We start from the raw sequence: 19438 nt of genomic DNA on the forward strand, positions 1-19438 counted from the left end.
TGTTTAGCATGTAGTGCTAATAATGCATTTATTAGCATACATCTGAAAATATAACTGAGGCTAACTGTAATAATATCCTGTCATGAACTAGTGCAAAGGGCATCTTTGACAGTATTGGGTGTTAAACTGATAGTGTGGCTAGAAACAAGTTGACCAGTAAACCTGAAGCAGAGACAGGTGAATGGACATCACCTGACCAGCAGCTGCTCTCACAAGATTACAGAGACCACACCTCATCTCCTCCTCACAGCAGCATTGTCACGTCCCACAACAAAACCAGCTACACAAACTGCAAAACAGAAAAGTCTTAAAATACACAGCCTCAATAAGCATCACACAAGATGAAAATATACACTATATATACTGATCACTTGTAAAAGATAAACTTTTGTTATTCATCTTCACACCTACATAACTGCAAATATACAGGAATATAAATATAGTCCATTTAAACTTTAACACCATGGCTTTGAATACTGTGATAAAAAAATAAGTAAAGATATCATTTTCCATATAATAGGAACGTAAATGTGCTCAGTTTGAACTTGTAGACACTTCTGCACAACTACTCACCTTCAGTGTATACAAAAATGAAACATGTTCATGTCAAGATTTCTTTGTTCAGAGGTTTGAATTCAGTTTAACAGAAGCCAAAGACCATCGGCACAAAGGAACCTCTGTGTTAATCGAGTTAATGTCACTGTTTGCCTCAATTACACTTCAAGAGGTTTAGTGTTCCACAAATATACAGAAAACAGTGAATGTGTACATGTATGTTTCTGTTTGTGCATCATTCTAAGGCTTTCAGATGTGCATACTATCACATTAGAGGTTATATGATTTCATATAATTTTGCTTTTAAAGATTTTAAATCTTTTGGTCCATTGCTGATATTTCTACTTTATGTTCATCATGTTTTGGTTCACAGTGAACATAGTTTGTGCATTTTGGTTTATGCTCCAATATACACACACACACACACACACACACACATATATATATATATATATATATATATATATATATATATATATATATATATATATATATATATATATATATATATATATATATATATATATATATTTCTTATTTAGGACATAAAGTATCTTACTAGAGCAGTTAATTTTAATTTCACATGTGAGCCAGTAATTCTTTTGTGCACAATAAGCGTCTCTTTTGTGCTTTTCTAGTAATGTTTTCATAGGATGAAAGTAAAAACTGCATCAAACAAACAAACAAACAAACTGGACATTTGTATGTATCCACATTAACAAACTGTGCTTCCTGTCACTGATCTTTGTGGTTCAGGACTATAAACCTGTACTAGTTTTCAAGTGTTTTGCTATTTACTTTTTACTCTTTGGTGAAACTGAAATTAATGATTTTCTACAGCACAAGTTGTGTGTAATGGAGGATGACACTGGTTTTAAATGGCAGGTAACAAAAACTATATAATCCTATATTACATTACTACACTGTACATCGCTGTTTTTACAGAATGAGCAAGAACATTAAGGACCACGCACAAAATACAGCAGGAGGTTGACTTGGGGTCTGAATGGAACACAATCGGGTGTCTTTAGAGCAGCCTTCAGCACATTTTACATTACAGAGAGTCCTGTGAAACAAATCTACACGACGAGATGATCTTTTCTAGGTGATGCGTGTCTGTGCTTAACGTAAACACATCACACAACAGAACATGACCTGGTCTGTGACACCCAGCATTCCTACAGAGGGCAGCAGCGCAAACACTGACAAATTTTAAATAATCAGACTCCTAAACCTGTTATGGTTTTCCACCTGTTCAGACAGCAGGACCAAACTGACTCCACTACATTCATTCTTCCCCTGAACTGTGCAGACAAACATGTGCATCACGCTGTGAGGACTGTGTCTGCTGAGGATCCCTCTACTAAGGCAAAGAAAAGCAGATCACAGGACATCGTCTACAGCACATAAACCTGATGACTTTAAATACACAGTAGATACAAATGTACAGTACGTCACTATTAACCTGATTCCAGTGTTTGATCAGGAGTGACTTTTGTCTTTTTTTTTCCCTCCTGGTATTAAGAAATATCTCCAAAGACTTATCTAGATGCTCTGAAACCTTCTGAAATCTTCTCAGGTGGTTTCTTGGTGGTATTTTGGGAAGCGTGTGCTCAGATAAAGGAATGGCTACATGTAGTTTTGTGGCATTAATGGGGCAGTGGTGGGGATACTTGGTGCTACAGTGACCCCCAGTGGAGATTTTATGGCTGAAACGTAAACTGTACTACAGGGTTGGTGTCTGAGGGGTGTTTGTCAGAGTTGGAGAGCATTCAAGAGTCAGACTCTGGTGTGACAGGCGTGTCCGGTGTACTCGGTGTGGTCGGGCTTATGGCAGCGTTTTGGTAGCTTGTACCGTAGCAGCTGTTTGGTGACAGGGAGTTGGGGTCCATGGGTTTGTTCCCTCCGGGGGTCAGGTAGGGTCTGCGTGCCGGCGCTATGGGGGCCTCGCCGGGTTTTGCGCCGAGTATGAATCTGGCCTCGTCCTGCTCCTCCAGGTTGGACATATCTTTCATCATAGTTTTCCGGTAGGAGACGGACAGCTTGTTGGAGCCGTCGGACATCAAGTTGAAGTGGCGGGCGATGAAGACAACAGGGAGGGGAAGCATGGCTACGATGATAAGAGCGAAACACATGGCCAGAGCCCAGGGAGGGTAACTTTGGAAGCGTTCCTGAGCCTAAAAGGACAGAGAAGGGCTCAGTGAGGACGTGAAACTTGAAAAGAGATTTTAAAGCTTTGCCATGCAGTACAGGCATGTTTTTTATTCTTACATACATAGAGACACACATATTGGCCCAATCCCAATATCCATCCTAAATCTCACCACTAAACCCTCATCGACTTAACTGACGTCGCATCTGTAATATTTGAGTGTGAGTTTATTAGAGCTCAAAATGTCATAAAAAGAAGATTTTTGACTGAAAATACAAACAATTCTACAAAAAAGGAAAAAAATCTGATAGTGACAGCGAGCAGCCAGATGTTGCCATTTACAGATACATTTCCAAACACATTAGGTTCCTTCATCATTCAAGCCTGGTTTGTGTACATTTTGTGAGGGGCAGGACAACATTTATACATCACCAATTTTGCTGTGAACCACAGTTCCTCAGAAAGCCTGAAGATATGCAGACTCACAGAAAGGGCACATAACAGCATCAAAACGTCCACACCACAGCCTTTGTGCACTTAGCAGGACCGCACCTCAAAGTCTGCAAGTCTGTGAGTGTGGAGATTGGGATTGGGCTATAAAAACAAACACAAGTGTTCATTTGGGACACTGATAACGTCTGACTGATTGATCAATTGACTGATAAAAATGTGTGATGTGGACTTCTTTTATGACATTAATCAAATCATAGCCTAAAATCGTAATATCGTCTAACTCAAATTTTTGCTAAAAACGACCCGTTAACAATAACTAGAGTCTGTAAATAAATTTAAAAAAAAAAAAAAAATACAGGAAAAAAAACTGAAGTTATTACTGACTCAACTGTGACCAACAGTAAAAGGATGAAAATTCAAGCACTTTTTGGCGTGACTGAGCTGAACTGCAGGTTGTGTTTACATCAAGCTAATGGAACAGAATGTTGTACACAATGATTCCACTTCCTATTCTGTCAGACTGCCCAAAAGACGTGTTTGAGTTTTCTCTGCTTGGAGCACAAAGGGTTAAATGACAGGTGTGAAAGCTGACTGACCAGCTCTTGAACCCAGGCGTTGTATCCTGGTGGGCTGATGGCCATCTCTATGACCGTGGCTGAGATGAGAACGATGAGACAGAGAGGGGAGACGTACTTCCACAGGTAGAAGTAGATTATACACGGCCGGAAACCCAACATGTCCTCCAGGTCCTGCATGAACCTGACACACAGAACAGCAAGAGAAAATACAGTGAGGCTGCTGAAATTTTACACAAATCTAACACCACTCCTCTGCTCAGACTGTTCCAGCTCTGAAAGTCTTACCTTTTAGTGCCGTATATCCAAGCAACAGACACATTTTCCAAAATGACTACTACTGTGAGGGGCAGACCAGCTGAATAGTCGTCAAACATGGTGACAAAGTAATTTCCTGAGCGCTGCACGAACAACAGGCCGCAGAAGAAAGCCACAATGCAGCAACACACTGAAACAAACCCGGAGAAGAAGAAAAATAAAGTTTATTCAAAGGAAAAGATGGAGAAAAGTTCAAGATTTGTATCTAACAGATGATAAAATGGAAAATAAAATGGCCTTATAGTCCAGTAAGTGGTTTTGTTTCCTGTTGCTGCCGTTTTGCATTCAGTACACTCAGAGCAATAACACAAAGCCTAATGCAGCCCATTCCCAGATGTGCTTTAATCCTTTTTAAGTGCTGAGTAGGGGGGTTTAACTACTAATAGCAAAGAGCCTGTCTGTGGGAGTCAGAGGGGAGACGCTGGTGAGTCGTACCTGTGAAAAGCTCCTTCTGAACTTTGTAGGCGTCGAGGACGGGCGTGGTGATGCCAGTCATGGTGCCGATCATGCTGCCCAGACCGAGGTTGATGAGCATGAAGAAGAACATGACGGACCAAAACGGAGAGGCTGGGAAATGGGTCATGGCTTCAGTGAAGGCGATGAAGGCCAAACCGGTGCCCTGGACAGCCTGCAGAGAGAAGGCCAGAGGTGTGAAACACAGGACCTGCTGAGGATTCGGCTGCATCAATATGTGACAAAGGCTCACCTTGTTGAGCTCGTCCACCAGGACACAAGGCTCCAGACCCAGCTGGGCGAAGCCGTCCTCTTTCACCGTCTTGATGACTCCGTACATCTCAGCGTAGTCTGACGTGGTGAGATGGGAAAAGTTCACATGTGGGGGAATTAGATCGTGACTGAGGACGTTGGAGTTGAGGTATCCCAGGATCTTCTCCGCATTCCTACAGAACAGAAAGAGAATTAACTTAAATGATTACAGACATATAGATACACAAACATATTACATCAAACAAATACAAACTTATTCATGTTGTTACAGTTACAATCAAATTATTAAACTTACTGAGGATCTGGCATGTTAAAGGTTTATAAATAATGCAGAATTTGATGAGTCATGAAGAAGAGATAATTAAATGAGTTGCAGGACCTTTTTTTTAAGTAATGTAAACGTGTTGTATGGAGTGATGAGACTAAATTTCAACTGTGGGGGCTCATGGATCAGCAGTAAATCGGCCATAAGAAGGGCAAGGTGTGTCTCAAGAAGAACATACAGTGTCCAGCATGGAGTTGGGTGTATCTTATTGTGAGGATCTTTTGTGGCTGTAGGATGGTAAACTTGACTTTACGTCCTCACAGAAGAAGAAAGTGATGCCTTCGGAGTGCAATCTGTCGGTCGGTGATCAGTAGACTTTTGTGTTTCAGGAATCGTTTGTGTAAAGTCCTTAAATGACCGTCTTACTCCCCAGATTTGGATCTAACTAAAAATCTTTGGCAGGATTTAAATAAAGTAGTGACAGCCATGACAAATTGAAAAATATTAGCGAACTGGAAACTTTTGCACATGAGGAAAAGATTAAGGCTTGAGAGAAACTAATGGAAACACTTATTGAATAACCTAGGGTCAAAGGATATTTATTATTGAATATTGGAGGCTTTAATACTATCTGTAAGCTCAACACTATGTTCTCAAAAATCACTCAGATATGCATTATTAAACATTCTTTCACTGCTTGTAGTTTATAGGACTTGTATGTGCAACAAAATGTGAACATTGCTGTTTTTTTCACAGCAAAGGGAGGTGTTCTCAACATGAACTACCTGAGCTACCATTGTTTTCCTTCATACAAAACAGTCTGTTGCTTGTAAATTGTACATAAATAAGTAGAAAAACTATTGTATACTTAATGTAAAATTTGCAGTATCAAAAATCACTTGCTCCCAGATTATTTTCTTGCTGTTACATGCTTCCTCTGACTTGAACAATCAAAAAGAAAAAAAGCTTTTGCTGGTTTTCAACTTACTCAACGACACACTTTTCGTTCATGATGTTGGCCTTGAAGCCCAGCACAGCGAACACCACCAGTGTGGCCAAAATGGAAGTGAAGAAGTTGATGAAAGAGACGAGCACAGCGTCAAAATGACAGTTGTTGTCGATCTTATTGTAGCTGGAGAAGGCTATGACTCCTCCGAACCCCAGACCCAGAGCGAAGAAGACCTGGGTGGCTGCCTCCCGCCACACCTGAGGCTCCAACATCTTCTCCAACTGAGATGGGAGAGGAATTTGATCATTAAGTATCTGTTAGCATGGATGGCTGGTGTAAAAAAAAAAAAAAAAAAAAATTAATCAGTACTTTCAGTCTCACCTTGGGAGTAAACATATGTGCGATGCCATCTACTGAACCCTTCAGCATCAAACCTCTGACCAGGAAACAGAACAGCACCACGTAGGGGAACAGAGAACTGAAGTACATCACCTGGGAAAATAAGATAAGATAGTCCTTTATTAGTCCCCAGGTCAAGGGAAATTTCCAGTGTTACAGCAGCAAAAATCTTTCAGAGCAGCACTAACTGTATGTACAGTAAAGATAATAATTATAATAACAACAATAGTATATACAATATATACAAGAATGAAGAAAATAGAAAACATATAGTGAGGAGCAGGACACAGCATTATGTTCTTCTCTTTTCCATTCTTTCTCCACTGCGGTACCTTCCCAGATGAGGCGATTCCTTTAATGACGGCGAGGCAGACGATGATCCACGCCACCAGCAGAGACAGGGTCATTTTGACGTTGAGCCCGCCACTCTCTGCGATGGTGCTGGTCGTGTTCAGAGTCTGACGGTACCAGAAATAGGTAGTAGCCGAGCTTTTGTCACACTCTGGCTCCACAACTGTACATCAAAGAGAGAGAAAGTAAACTGACCAAGCAGAAAATCATGTAAGCATAAAGAACAGTGTTGGGAGGGTTAGTTTTAAATGTTTGTCCCTACAGATAATAGAATCTGTATGTGTAAATATCATGTACTTTGTTCGGTTACTCGAAGTGAGTCATGCATTTTAAATATGTTAGATTACTTCAACATTGTCGTACATTAGTATTTATGTAATATTGTGACTGGACGTGGCATTTACACGTTGCTGCTACCTAAAGCAGAATGAACACAGGAGTCAGTGTTTGACTGGCAAAAAGGACCCAGTTTCTCCTTGAAATTTTAATTTCCACTGCATCAAGTTAGTGTAAGAACCAGAAGACAAGATGAAAACAAAACATGTGAATTTGTAGCTCCTTAGAGGATTTTGTTTTCACTTTGGTGCTGTAAAGGAAAAAAAAAACAGCACCAGAAAAAGCAGTTTTTACTTTGTGTGTTTTTCCACAGCATAAAATACATTAATGCAAATCTGAGTGGCGAAACTAGCTCAGATACTAAAAGACTGAAAGTATATTTAGGTTACTGGATAGAATTAACTGACCAAAAATATAGTACACATCTTGCATGTTGTAAATTTGCAGATCTCCACTTGTTTTTCTGTTTGTTGCACATATGTGATTATCCACCTTCTTATTGGTTTTAAAAGAACAACTGTATTCTGATTGCCACCTTCACTGATTGGCCCCAACATTCAAACCATCATCTCTGGGAAACCTTGGGTCATGTCATCCATGTGAATATTTAAGTTTCACATGAAGCACCAACCTACACATTGTTGTAATCCAGTAACACCCTCCCCACCAAGACAACGCTTTGGCCTGGCCTCCTAAAGCCAAGATCCCAACGTGATGGAGCATCCATGAGCCGTGTTGGAGCAAGCCTCAATCACAGAAGTCCCAATGCACAACCTATAGCAGCCAAAGGATCTGCTGCCAGTGTCCTGATGCCAGAAACCACAAAACACCAGTATCCAGGCCTCCACAGGTCAGGGCAGGTTTGGCAGCATGAAGGCCACTTACACAATATTAGGTAGGTGGTTTTAATGTTGTGGCTGATCGGTGTAGCTAAAAACATTTAATTATGTTGTGTTTTCTAAATATGTAACTCTGTTTTCCTCCAACACTGTGAAAATGCAGCAGGGATGCTTTGGCTGTTGCAGAGAGGAGGTTCAGGAAGGCAGAAGGAGAAATATAATGAGACCAAGAATGTTAGCTCAGAGTCAATATCTCAATTCTCGATTGGTTTACACCTCTCAGACATAAGTGAGCTGCACAAGGTCATCTGTGTACTTGGTATGCAAAGCGCGAACCTCCAATTCACAACTCTTGAGATTATTTCCTGTCCACACACAGTATATTCTCTTCTTACCTTGGAGAAATGATATATAGTGTGTGCGGCTGAAATTAGAGTCAGCAGTGTGATGATTCTCCATATACTGATACAGGCTGGTGCAGATTCATTTATGCAGAGACACAAATAAACAGGTGCAGAGGAAGCAACCCTTTACAGATGAATTTAAATGAGATAAATTCAAGGTGTCTTCTGCTGAACGCATTTTTAATTGTGCTTGGTGTGTTTAGTTTCATGGTGCTCTGTCTGTCACACTGGATACTGATCTGTGAGAGGCAGACGTAGTGCAACATTTTACATTCTGCTGCTGTCCTTCAGCGTTAGCGTCCTTCAGTCTGGATATGTGCCTCAGCCTCGCTGACTCATGCACATGTTGAGTGTTTCTTGGCTTCCCCGGAGGTTACGTTATTATCACCACTAATCGAATAAATTCCAGAGGGTTATAATCTGGATTATTTCAGTGAGGTCATGACAGAAAGTTGTGAGTGAGTGAGGACAGTTTGTCAGGTGTTGTCGACAAACACAGGGCTCCATACAATACAAATGTAATCCTATAGTTTGTAGCATGGCAGCACAACGAGGTGTAATTGGAGAACCATATACATTCTGCTACGTTTGACCTAATCAATGACACAAATGGATATTATTACAAACGTAACATAACTGAACATGTAAATGCTCTTGATATCTACTGACATTTGACTTAACAAATTGGGTAAAAATGAAAACCAAAGTGGATTTATAAACCACTTAGAGGCTCAATGAGAAAACACGTTTCATGTGTCCTTGAAGAATAAACCCAGTAGTTCTCTTTAGATTGAGTCTGTATTTAGCTTCTATGCTGCAAACAGGAACTAACTCATTTATGATTTTTCATGCACATGTTTCTTTCTCCACTTTCAAATCCCTATAAGAGTGAAAACTGTCCCGTTTTCCTGTGCCTGTGACTAACTCCCAATTGTGATATTTTGCAATATGTATGTACTACTTCAAATGTGGTCATTACAGTAATTATATTCTTTTATTAGAGTGCAATCTCTTTGTTAACATATTTTTTTGTAACACCTTTGTGCTCTTTTTTATCAATACCACTAATTCCATAAACTGCAAAACCACCTTTCTTGTTCTATAACAATGACAATAAAGATCTATTCAGTTCTGTTCTACGGTTCTTTTATTTCTTTAATTACATTTTGGGGCAACTTGCTCCTGGCCAAAGACTGTTATTCTTGTTGGTTTGTAGCCATCGTAGCAGCATATCTCCATAGATGATGCTGTCATTCAGTCTTCTTCCAGTGTGGCTCAGACTACAATACATCAACGACTGCTGTCAGGAAGTAAATTTTGAAATTTACAGCCCCCAGAATCCAGCTGACTTCAATAATCCACGGACCTTACTACTTCTCTTTAATTGTGTATTTAATGTCACTCACTGGCAAGTGTCCCATTCTTTCTGATAGGGCAGTCGCTCCACGGTAGAGGATACTGGAAGGACTGGAAGAAATAAAAGATGCTCCAACCGATGATCACGTTATAGTAGAGACCCACAAAGCCACACACCTGCATAGATAGATAGATAGATAGATAGATAGATAGACAGACTTATCGTTAGCATTTTGTTTGTTGAAACTCTCCTGTAGTGACTCTGCTGAGACTAAAACACCCAGGCTGTGTTAAAGAATATATATACCAACATTTCATTGCAAGATCACATCCGTACAGAGTGAGAAAAGCATGCCAATGAGGCAGCATGCTTTGTGCATGTCCCATGTTGCTGTCAGTCTTCTGAGCAGTCTTGCCAGCAAGGACATTCAGAAGCTAAATAAGGTTGGAGAAAGCATGAATAATTAAAGTGCTCTCTTTTCAACAGTGATCATCTATGAGATATTTATAGCTACTTCTGCACCAACCACACAACTCCGAAGAAAGGCTACCTTTCACTCTCAAACACGTCAATACCTCCAAGAAACCCAAGAGAGACTGAATAACATGAAGGCTTTGTGGTGACTCAAGCTGTGACTTCATCCCTTTGAAAGGATAAAATTACATAGATAGATAGATAGATAGATAGATAGATAGATAGATAGATAGATAGATAGATAGATAGATAGATAGATAGATAGATAGATAGATAGATAGATAGATAGATAGATAGATAGATAGATAGATAGATAGATAGATAGATAGATAGATAGATAGATAGATACTCAACATGTTTGCTCATGCAGAAAGGAAGGCCCCATCATAAATCACATAGACAGAGAATTGGCTTCTTTTTTGTTTTTTAAGCTGCACATTCAGCAGATGTGTTTCTGTTGGACTACAGGTTTTCACAGCTGTTCCCTCATTTACAACCTCCCTGATTCTTATTAGAGGACTCACGCTTTTTCTCTCCTCAAACTGCAGCTCCAAGGTGCCTTTAAAGACTTAAACAGCTATGCTAAAGAAAGTATTACCAAGGGTGTATTTGGGACTTACAGCTATAAAGACGAGGGATGATTATGAGTTGCATTGATTAAAGAAAAAAAAAAGAAAACCACCATCCTTACCATCAGACTCGACATCCCTATCCCACCCAGACGAGGACAGACGTAGTTCCAGACCCCGATGCTCCCACGTCGGATCTTCTGACCCACAGCCAGCTCCAAGAAGAAGAGAGGGATGCCGATGATGATAAGGAGGATGAAGTAAGGAACCAGATAGGCACCTGAAAAAGAGAAAGATCTGATGAGACAGGTGTTTTATGGTAAATGTGGCACTTTTCAATCGCAAAACTAATGCAAAAACTGAGCTGGTGCAGTGGTGATTAAAGAATGAACATTTTTTTTTGACACACCATTTACATTTTTGTCCATTTACTTTAAACACTGTATCTCTTATTTTACTGCTAGCAGTTTTTCCACAGTGTGATATTGCTAAATATATCTTAATTGTATTTAATTAATCTGTTTCAATGCTACACTTAATGGAAATTAAAAGAACCAAGTTGAAAGAAATTACCAGACTACATCATGCAATGAAACAGATCTGCCAAATTGGTAAATTTGTTGTTAGATCATTCGTTTACAAATTACAGCAAACTGTGCTTTGGCTGTAGCCTGTGGCACTGTACGTTTTATACTAGTTTTAACATTTTTCAACCAAAAATGACACAAGAGTTGAATCAAGTAAAACCATAGGCTTCTCTTTCACCGTGTATGCTGTATTTTTAAAGTCTGGATGTATTAGACCATCAGATCACACTGTGTTTGTGCTCATTCTATGAACAATGTGTTGCAGATAGAACGTAGTTTCCTTCTGTATCAACACGTGCCTTAATACCAGCAACATTTATAATTTTGCAGAAGTTTTACTCGCAAAATGTGAATTCAGTGAGATAACTCAATTGATAAATACTCTTTGAAGTTCAGTATATCATTGATGGAGGTCTAAATTTGTCCCCTTTGGAGCTTAATCCATAGAGGAATAATCAGGAAGCAACTGTGTTTTATGTGTGAAGGTTGAGTCATCATCCCGGATAGAAAGACTTATAGCCGGGAAACATGTACTATTAATACATCACAAGTAGGAATTACATTGAGTGGCGCACAGATCTCAGAGTGGGTGGAGTAATGAGGCGGAGAGAGCAGAGGAGGCGAAAGGCTATATCAAGAAAGCTGAAATAAAGAGGAAGTTAAATGTAGTGAGCAGTTTGGGGCTTTTGCCAGGATCCTAAAATCAGCTTCACGCGAATCCACTCCATTGCACATTATTTAAACTGGAGTCAGCGTATAGACGTGATGTATGACTGAGTCCCAGACATAAAGATGTGACAAAGGAGGAAGAATGATAGTGGATGTTAAAGGAGGGAATAGAAAGGGGGAAAGAGGAAACGAGAGAGGAGCCCACACAGCGATAACTCCCAAACACCGCAGACCTTTAATGTGTCGGTAATTGGCTGCCAGATAGCAAATTACAGAGTGAAAAATGGCTGCTCGCCAGGTCACATAACCTGACTAGTGTGGGAGGGGGACCACTGTTAGTAAATCCTGCCAATAGGCAATAAATCGGATGTATATGTGCAGTAAATCATTCACAGACAGTAAAGCTAAAAACACTTAGATGGATGGAAGCAGCAGCACCGCAGTAAGTCCATGATAACAAGGATTTTCATGTACAGCGAACACAAGTTTATACACCTCCACTTACATGCATACATCCCAGATTAAAATAAAACCTCATCACTATACAGTTACATTCATATTTTATTAAGCTCCTTTCTGTTTACCAGAGTATCAGTTGAGCTTGGCCTGCTCTCCCGGCTGTAGTAATCAATAGTGCAGCTATATTTAGACATGGCTGCTTTCTGCACAATACAGCTGCTCTCTTAGTGAATCTGGACTGAATAAAAGTGTTGTGTTTTTTCTGATGGTTGAGGTCACTCAGGTCACAAAGGGTGAACAGCCTTAAGACTCTGACTTCTTTTGACAAACAGGATACTAAGATAATATACAGTATGTGTAAATCAACATGTTTCTCTGGAAAAAAAAAACGCCTTGTCTATAATAGGGCACGGCAATCAATATAACAGTGTAAATAACAATATTTTAATACTATCTATTGATCTATCGATCTATCTATCCATCTATCTGGCAAGTATACAGAAAATCATGAAAATCATATGAGAAAAACATTTCATTTGACCAGTTCCGGCAATGGTTTGGATGACAGAAATATTAACATGCGATAATGTATGTGAATCTGGTATTTGGAAATGGATAAATGACAATATATTGTTGAAATGTCCTACTCAAGGCTCCGAATTTGATTTGGGGTACAACTTTCATACAGCTCTGTAAGTAAAATTAGGACAACTAAGGAAAAGCTAAAATAATTTTTACTAGGTAAGGCAATGTTGTTGGATCTGATCTTTTCATCAAACAAGAAGCTGAGGACAAGTTCAGATTGGATTGCTGGAAAAAGTGTTATTAATCAGATTACTCTTATTTATGTTGCTGTTTACCCTGTTAACATCCCGTTTGGCGTTTCTTTAAAAGCTAGAAGACACAAAATGAGCAAAAAAAAAAAAAAAGCAACACTGCTGAACAATAAAACAAGGATTCAGACAGCCAGGGTCTCATACTTAATAAACCTAAGAAACAAGTGTGGGACTTTCTGCATATTAATTCTTTAGGATAAGTTTCCGGTTTTAACATGTACAACTGAATTACTCCAATATTATGACTTGCCATTATGTAGCGTGAAGCAGTTTTTACAGTGTTTGAGCAGGGTTGAAGGTGAGCTGGTGTGCTTGAACTGCAGCAAACGATGGAGGGCTGGGTGGAGAAACAGATGGGACTTCATAGATCCACATATTATAAAGGAGGCGAAGGCGTAGAGTTACATCTAAGCCATTTAAAGGCAGGCATGGATTATTTTCAAGGAATAATGCAACACACAACTTTGCAACTTCACTACAATTTTAACTACTCAGTGCTATTGGAACTCTACCTAAGCATGTTTTCCTTTTTATTATCATTATTATTATTATTTTCTGGCCATTTTTGCAATTATCAAGGAACAGTTGAGAGGTGACAGGAAAGGCAGATGAACGAAGAGCAGGGAAATGACAAGCAGTAAATCATGCCATGGCCACGGCATTGATGATTTTTAGCCCTAATTTATGGGTCACTTGCTCAGCCAAGTGAACTATCTGCCTGCTGAAGTATGTTTTCTAATAATCATAGACAAAAAACTCCCATCATTCACACTATTCAACAGTGATGCCATGGTGTACTGACACACCCTGGAAGAGAAGTTAAATACTGGAGGCCAGCAAAAACAAGATAAATAACTGTAAATGTTTATGTCTGTTTATAGAGAATACGCTTAGCTGTGGTAGCCCTTCATCGGGCGAGTGATCATATTTGGTAACTTCCGCACTCATTAAATAGGGCGTTGCTATGTGGTTTTCACCCAGCTAATCAGCGAAGATCACTCTACGTTACAGCACACTACATCGTGGCATTTGACCAATCAACAAAGGACTGGAACGTATCAAACTTTCTCTTTTCTCTGAAGTTGGAAAAAGACAGACTCGGTCGTCTTCTATATTTGCAGTCGAAACATCAAAACAAACCATGGTTGGTTGACGAAACTCACACATTTTACGCTTGAGTAGTTGTGCTAAGTGATGATATGTACATTTCTTGGAATGTTTTTTTTTTCCACTAATGGGCAAGGAACCATATATGGTAACTTCACTGACCTTGAATTTTGACATGAAAATTAAAAATGTTTAAAAATGTCACCAAAATAAAAAAGTCTTATGACCTCCAATAACACTCTAGGGTTGAACTTTTGAATTTCAAAGCATTTCAATGAGTGCTCTTTAAAGGGTTAAGCTATAATTATATTTTAGATCATGATAAAATCATTTCTGGCATAAGTCCTAATGATTCTTGGTGACCTTTGTTTAGAGACACTATCTAAATCCATGGTTGTGTGTCAGTTTCTAACACCGTGATTTGTAAAAACAAGTCAAAATAAAAGGGCTGAGCAGTAAAATCTATTCATTTCAACAGTAAACGTTAGGTTCACCAGCTCAGACTGTAGTGAATACTGTCTCCAACTCACCTCCTCCATTCTTTTGGCACAGGTAAGGGAAGCGCCACACGTTCCCCAGCCCCACAGAGAAGCCCACCTGGGCCAGGATGTACTGCAGTTTGCTGTTCCAGGCGGGTCGTCCATCGTTTTCAGGCACCTCTATCTGCGGGACTTTCTTCCCCGCGGCCCCTCCAACGTTCAGGGAGCTGTTCTTGTAGTCGAGCGGCTCCTCGTGTGCGAGCAGGTCAGCCACCGACTCTGTGACATGCTCATGGCTCTGCTCGCGCTGCGTCACCTTGCTGTTCTTAGGCATCAGGGAGGCTGGGGGTAGGGATGGGGGGTGGGGGTGGAGAGATGGAGAGAGAAAGAGAAAGAAATAGAGAAACTGGTGCGAATAGAAAGAAGCGACAGAGGCAAAGAGTGGAGAAGAGATGAGCAGCTATGAGGGTGATGCTGAAGAGAGACAGCTGGATTCCAGTTCTTGGCCTCAGTCCTGCATCAGAAAAAACACAGAAGGGTCAAAGTGAAAATTCAAGGACATTGTCACAGTTGAAATGCTATAATATTCAATTATTGGGTAAAAATCCTATTATTAGTGTTCATTTTAGATAAAACAATGCCAGATTTATTAAGTGTCATTTGATGTACAGCAATTTGATGCTTCCTTCCTGGCTGTGGTCCTTAAATAACATTTCACACACTTACTGACACAATTATTCCTCCATTTAGTGCTTGGTTAAGCTCATAATAAGACACTGGATCGAGACACATGGCTACGTTTCTCCAGAGTCATGAAATATGCCACTGTAAAGACAGGAGCGCCATTTGTTACACCCGTGTGTTAACCTAACCCAGATCTTTCAACAAAAACTCAGCAGGGATTTGACTCAAAAAATAAAACAACGAAAAAAATAACTCTCACTGTGGCTCTTTGTCTCTCGTGCAGTGTTATTGGTCTCAAAAAAAATTCCCAATCCTGCAAATTGTTCTATTTAATTTCCCTGTTCTGCAAAGCTTAACTTTAGTGAAGCTTTTTCCCTGTAAATCCTCTAATCCTCTGAAGCCTCGCAACAACATCCATCCCCACCCCTCTCTCGGCCAGTGGTTGGTTCAACCCAAACGTAATGGAGGAAGTGAACATGATGGTTTGGATGAAGTGCCGTCATGTGTTCTCCTGATCCACATCACAAGCCCCTGTGCAGGCTCATTACTTATTGAGTGAGCCACTATAAAAAAAAAAAAAAAATCTGCCGTCCAAATGAAACGCAAAACTGCAAAGCTTGTGGTATATTTAAAGATACAAAACAAACAGAGAATAAAAAGGAGTGTACTAAGGTAAAGATTATCTCACAATTCTCTATTGCTAGTGGCTGATTATGACTAAAATTTATGGTTTAAAGAATCAGAACAACACCAAAGCTGAATGAAGATGCTGTGCGTTTCATGTGATGTAACAGCTGTGATGAGCACGAGACTTCGCCGTCACACCGCTCGATGCTTACATCAGCCTGAAACAAGCTTCCTCAGTATCAGCAGATTCCCCACAAACACCTTAAATGGGCCACAAACCCTCTTAGAACTCCTGCTGGTGACGAGAAAACTACAAGCTCAAGATGCGCTTTTGCATTCCTTTAAAAAAAAAATAAAAATGTTTATCCCCCCAACAGATTTCCTCCTCTGTGCATGTCAAGATGAGCCTATGATGCAATAATCCATCCACAGCCATTCACAAGTCTTCATAATCCTGTGTGCATTAACTGTAAAAACCCTCCTGCTTTTCTGTCTTGTCATTCAATCCCAGCCTACAGCATACAAGACACGTAATATCAATCAGTACGTGCATCATGAAGCCAATGCAGAAAAAATAAAAACACATCAATTCACCCAACCAATAATCCTGCTGGAAAAAAAAAAATCAACACACAGTTCAGATGACCCCAGCTCAGAGAATCTGTCTGGGTGGAGCAGGATCATACTACAGTAAAGGCATGTTTTCCAGGCTGGAAAAAGCCTTTGGGTAAGACCTGGTCTGCTAGTTTTCTCTCAGGTCATCACAGCTTTGTCCTTGGAAGATCTACATTCTCAGCACCCAGTTAAAAACCTATAAAGTGGGTAAAAATCTGAGTGACCTTTGCATATTTAGCCTTTTCCCCGGACCATACAGTGAATCTGCCTCATCCCAACAGAAGATAGATGTCAAATATCAGCAGTAAAGCCAACTATACATCCCCTGTACCAAAACCACATAAATGACTCATTCTGATCAAATTTCGTGGTGCAATAATGAGCATTTTTCTGTATTAGAACAAAAATATTCTCAAGAAAAACACACTGTCATCTGCAGAAAAGCAGTTTGCCATCTATGTATGGAGCTGTCTTCTTTTGTGAATCAGTGTTGTTGTACACAATGTGTGGGTGAACCAAGATTAGAACGTTAATTTTTCATTCATTCTTTTAGTTAATGGGATGATTATTTTCTAAATCCATCTGATAATGTCAGAAAATTGCCAGTTACAAACTCAACCAGAGTAAACTGGAAACTGCTTATGTTGTCCAATCAACAGCTGAAAACCCAAAGAAATCCAGTTTGTTATCACATATAAGAAAGAAAAGTGGCAAATCAAAGACCGAGAAACTGAAATTGGTAATATTTGGTATTTGCTTGAAAAATGACGGAAAGAATTATGAAGATATTTGCAGACTCACAAAGAAATCACAGGTCAAAAAGCAACATATCTAAAGTGCTTTGAACAAAACTGAGTCTGTTTTTACACTTAAGGAACACCTGCTGTAACACTTCACTATAGTTAGGCAAGAATATTTTTGTACCACACTCCCTCTTGGCACTTTTCATTCACTTTATCATTTTATCAATCACTTCTAGTACTAATAATCCCAGCTGTCAGACACATCACAAAATTGTAATCACTGTATTCTGAAAGGCTACATTCTTGTACAACAGCTGCAGATACACTGTGCACTGAACGGTTTTTAGTTTCAGTTAGAAATGTGCAGATTTGCATATTTCTCAAACACAGTAGCTACAACATGTAAACCGAGGATACACAGCAGACTTTGCATGTATCAGCCTGAGCAATCATTCCTGTTTAAATGCCCAGACATGTCCATTAATCAATTATTGATCCTGTGATTACCAGTGTGCTGTACAAGTCTCAGCCAGTTAGTGGGTAATCGGCTGTTTCACAAAGGAATTCACAAGGCATTAAAAGTCTGAAGCAGTCCACCAATCTGACATTTACTGACAGCCTATTAGGTCCCTAAACTTGGAGCAGAATAAACGTGAAGCATCAGCACAAAGGTCAATACGCAAAGCGTGTTTTTTTCCCCCAGAAAAACCTGACATACAAGCGATCAGAGCATCTCCTCCAGAATCAACAACCACAACACCGACCAGTGGGAGTAAAAACCAGGTGACACATCTGCTGCTGACACTGATCTCACCGCTGGATGCGCCTCATGACTGACGCGTCGACTTTTAAACAGAATCACGGTCACACACGATTATTTCCTGACCTCTGCGTAAACTGGAACGCAGCTGACCCATGACGCACAATTCTAGACAACTTCTTGCGATTCACAAGCAGAGTTTTAAACTAATTTAAGCGGATGACACGGGGCAAATCAAACTCTTTGAACTTCTACAGAAATTAACAGCCTCTCCATCCTTTCAGTCCAGGAGATGCTGTGGAGTGGAGGGACGACGGAAACATAAAAAATTCTCTCACCGTGAGTCCTTTGCCGCGATCAGCAATATCCAGGGTTGGATGTGAAGGCAGTTGTCAGAAAATATGTGTAGAGAGACATGAATGCAGCCGCCGTGCAGGTCTCGTATCGCTGTGTTACTGACTGAGCGCTCTCGGGACGGTGGAGGAGGACGGAGTATCACATGCTGCGCTGCCTATTGACATGCAGGGTGGAGAGTCCGGGGCGCACCGTGACGCACAACGTGCCGCTTATTAAACACAATGACAAATGATCACCTGCCACTCTTTTCACTTGTTGTCTTACAGGCGTCACAGCATCCCTGCGTGGAGGAGGAGGGATGCTGGGAGAGAAAAAGGGGGTCAAAACTGTGCGCGGATTTGTCAAGGTTATCCACTCCTACCTGAGGAAGTGATTGTCTGACGCAGATTTCGTCATTCGTTTGTCAATTGATAAAAAAAATTGAAGTCATTCAGCGCTGGCCCCTTGGGGGATAGTGGGGAAGGATGCGCAGAAAAATGCTGGATTTATTCAAGATACGACTCGGTAAAGAAAGAAAAGGAAAAAAAGTGGAGGACAGGTTAATTGCGGATGTAATTGGATAGACTCACGTTTTTACATCTATACAATACTTGCTTTTGGATTTGTTCCTTATGTCCAAACAGGCAAGAATCTCTTCATCCAATGTGAGTGATGGAGGACAATAGCCAGTCTTTGTTATAGGCAGCCAAAACAGGTTTTTATTAGTATTCATGTGTCCTGGCTCAGCAAACAGTGTCCATGAGCACATTAGTATTTTTTTTTACCAAAAGGACTGAAACTTTGAAAGGTACAC

At 40.1% G+C, this 19438-nt stretch overlaps 1 protein-coding gene across 2 annotated transcripts; it reads right to left on the minus strand.

The window, feature by feature from the left end:
- Positions 1–1114: 1114 nt before the first annotated feature.
- Positions 1115–18995, minus strand: LOC111574349 (sodium-dependent neutral amino acid transporter SLC6A17-like). 2 transcript variants are annotated; one of them, XM_023278893.3, is made up of 12 exons: positions 18627–18995; positions 14911–15373; positions 10845–11002; positions 9729–9855; positions 6725–6906; positions 6375–6485; positions 6033–6274; positions 4760–4952; positions 4489–4681; positions 4024–4183; positions 3757–3919; positions 1115–2732 (listed from the first exon to the last, which is right to left on the minus strand). In XM_023278893.3, the coding sequence occupies exons 2-12, from the start codon at positions 15191–15193 to the stop codon at positions 2328–2330; spliced, it is 2217 nt and encodes a 738-aa protein (XP_023134661.1). In that variant the 5' UTR covers positions 15194–15373; positions 18627–18995; the 3' UTR covers positions 1115–2327. The 2 variants fall into 2 exon arrangements, with proteins under 2 accessions (XP_023134661.1, XP_054866993.1); XM_055011018.1 differs by lacking the exon at positions 18627–18995 and adding an exon at positions 15803–15820.
- Positions 18996–19438: the final 443 nt, after the last annotated feature.

This window comes from Amphiprion ocellaris, chromosome 5 (assembly GCF_022539595.1).
Source record: "Amphiprion ocellaris isolate individual 3 ecotype Okinawa chromosome 5, ASM2253959v1, whole genome shotgun sequence".
Taxonomy (NCBI): domain Eukaryota; kingdom Metazoa; phylum Chordata; class Actinopteri; family Pomacentridae; genus Amphiprion; species Amphiprion ocellaris.

Excerpts from the sequence above, each read along its gene's own strand:
- LOC111574349 (XM_023278893.3), bottom strand. The coding sequence starts at position 15,193 with ATGCCTAAGAACAGCAAGGTGACGCAGCGCGAGCAGAGCCATGAGCAT. Across the intron at positions 11,003-14,910 it reads GTGCCAAAAGAATGGAGGAG|GTGCCTATCTGGTTCCTTAC; the intron begins GTGAGTTGGAGA and ends TCTCTTTTTCAG. Across the intron at positions 3,920-4,023 it reads TGGATATACGGCACTAAAAG|GTTCATGCAGGACCTGGAGG; the intron begins GTAAGACTTTCA and ends TCTGTGTGTCAG.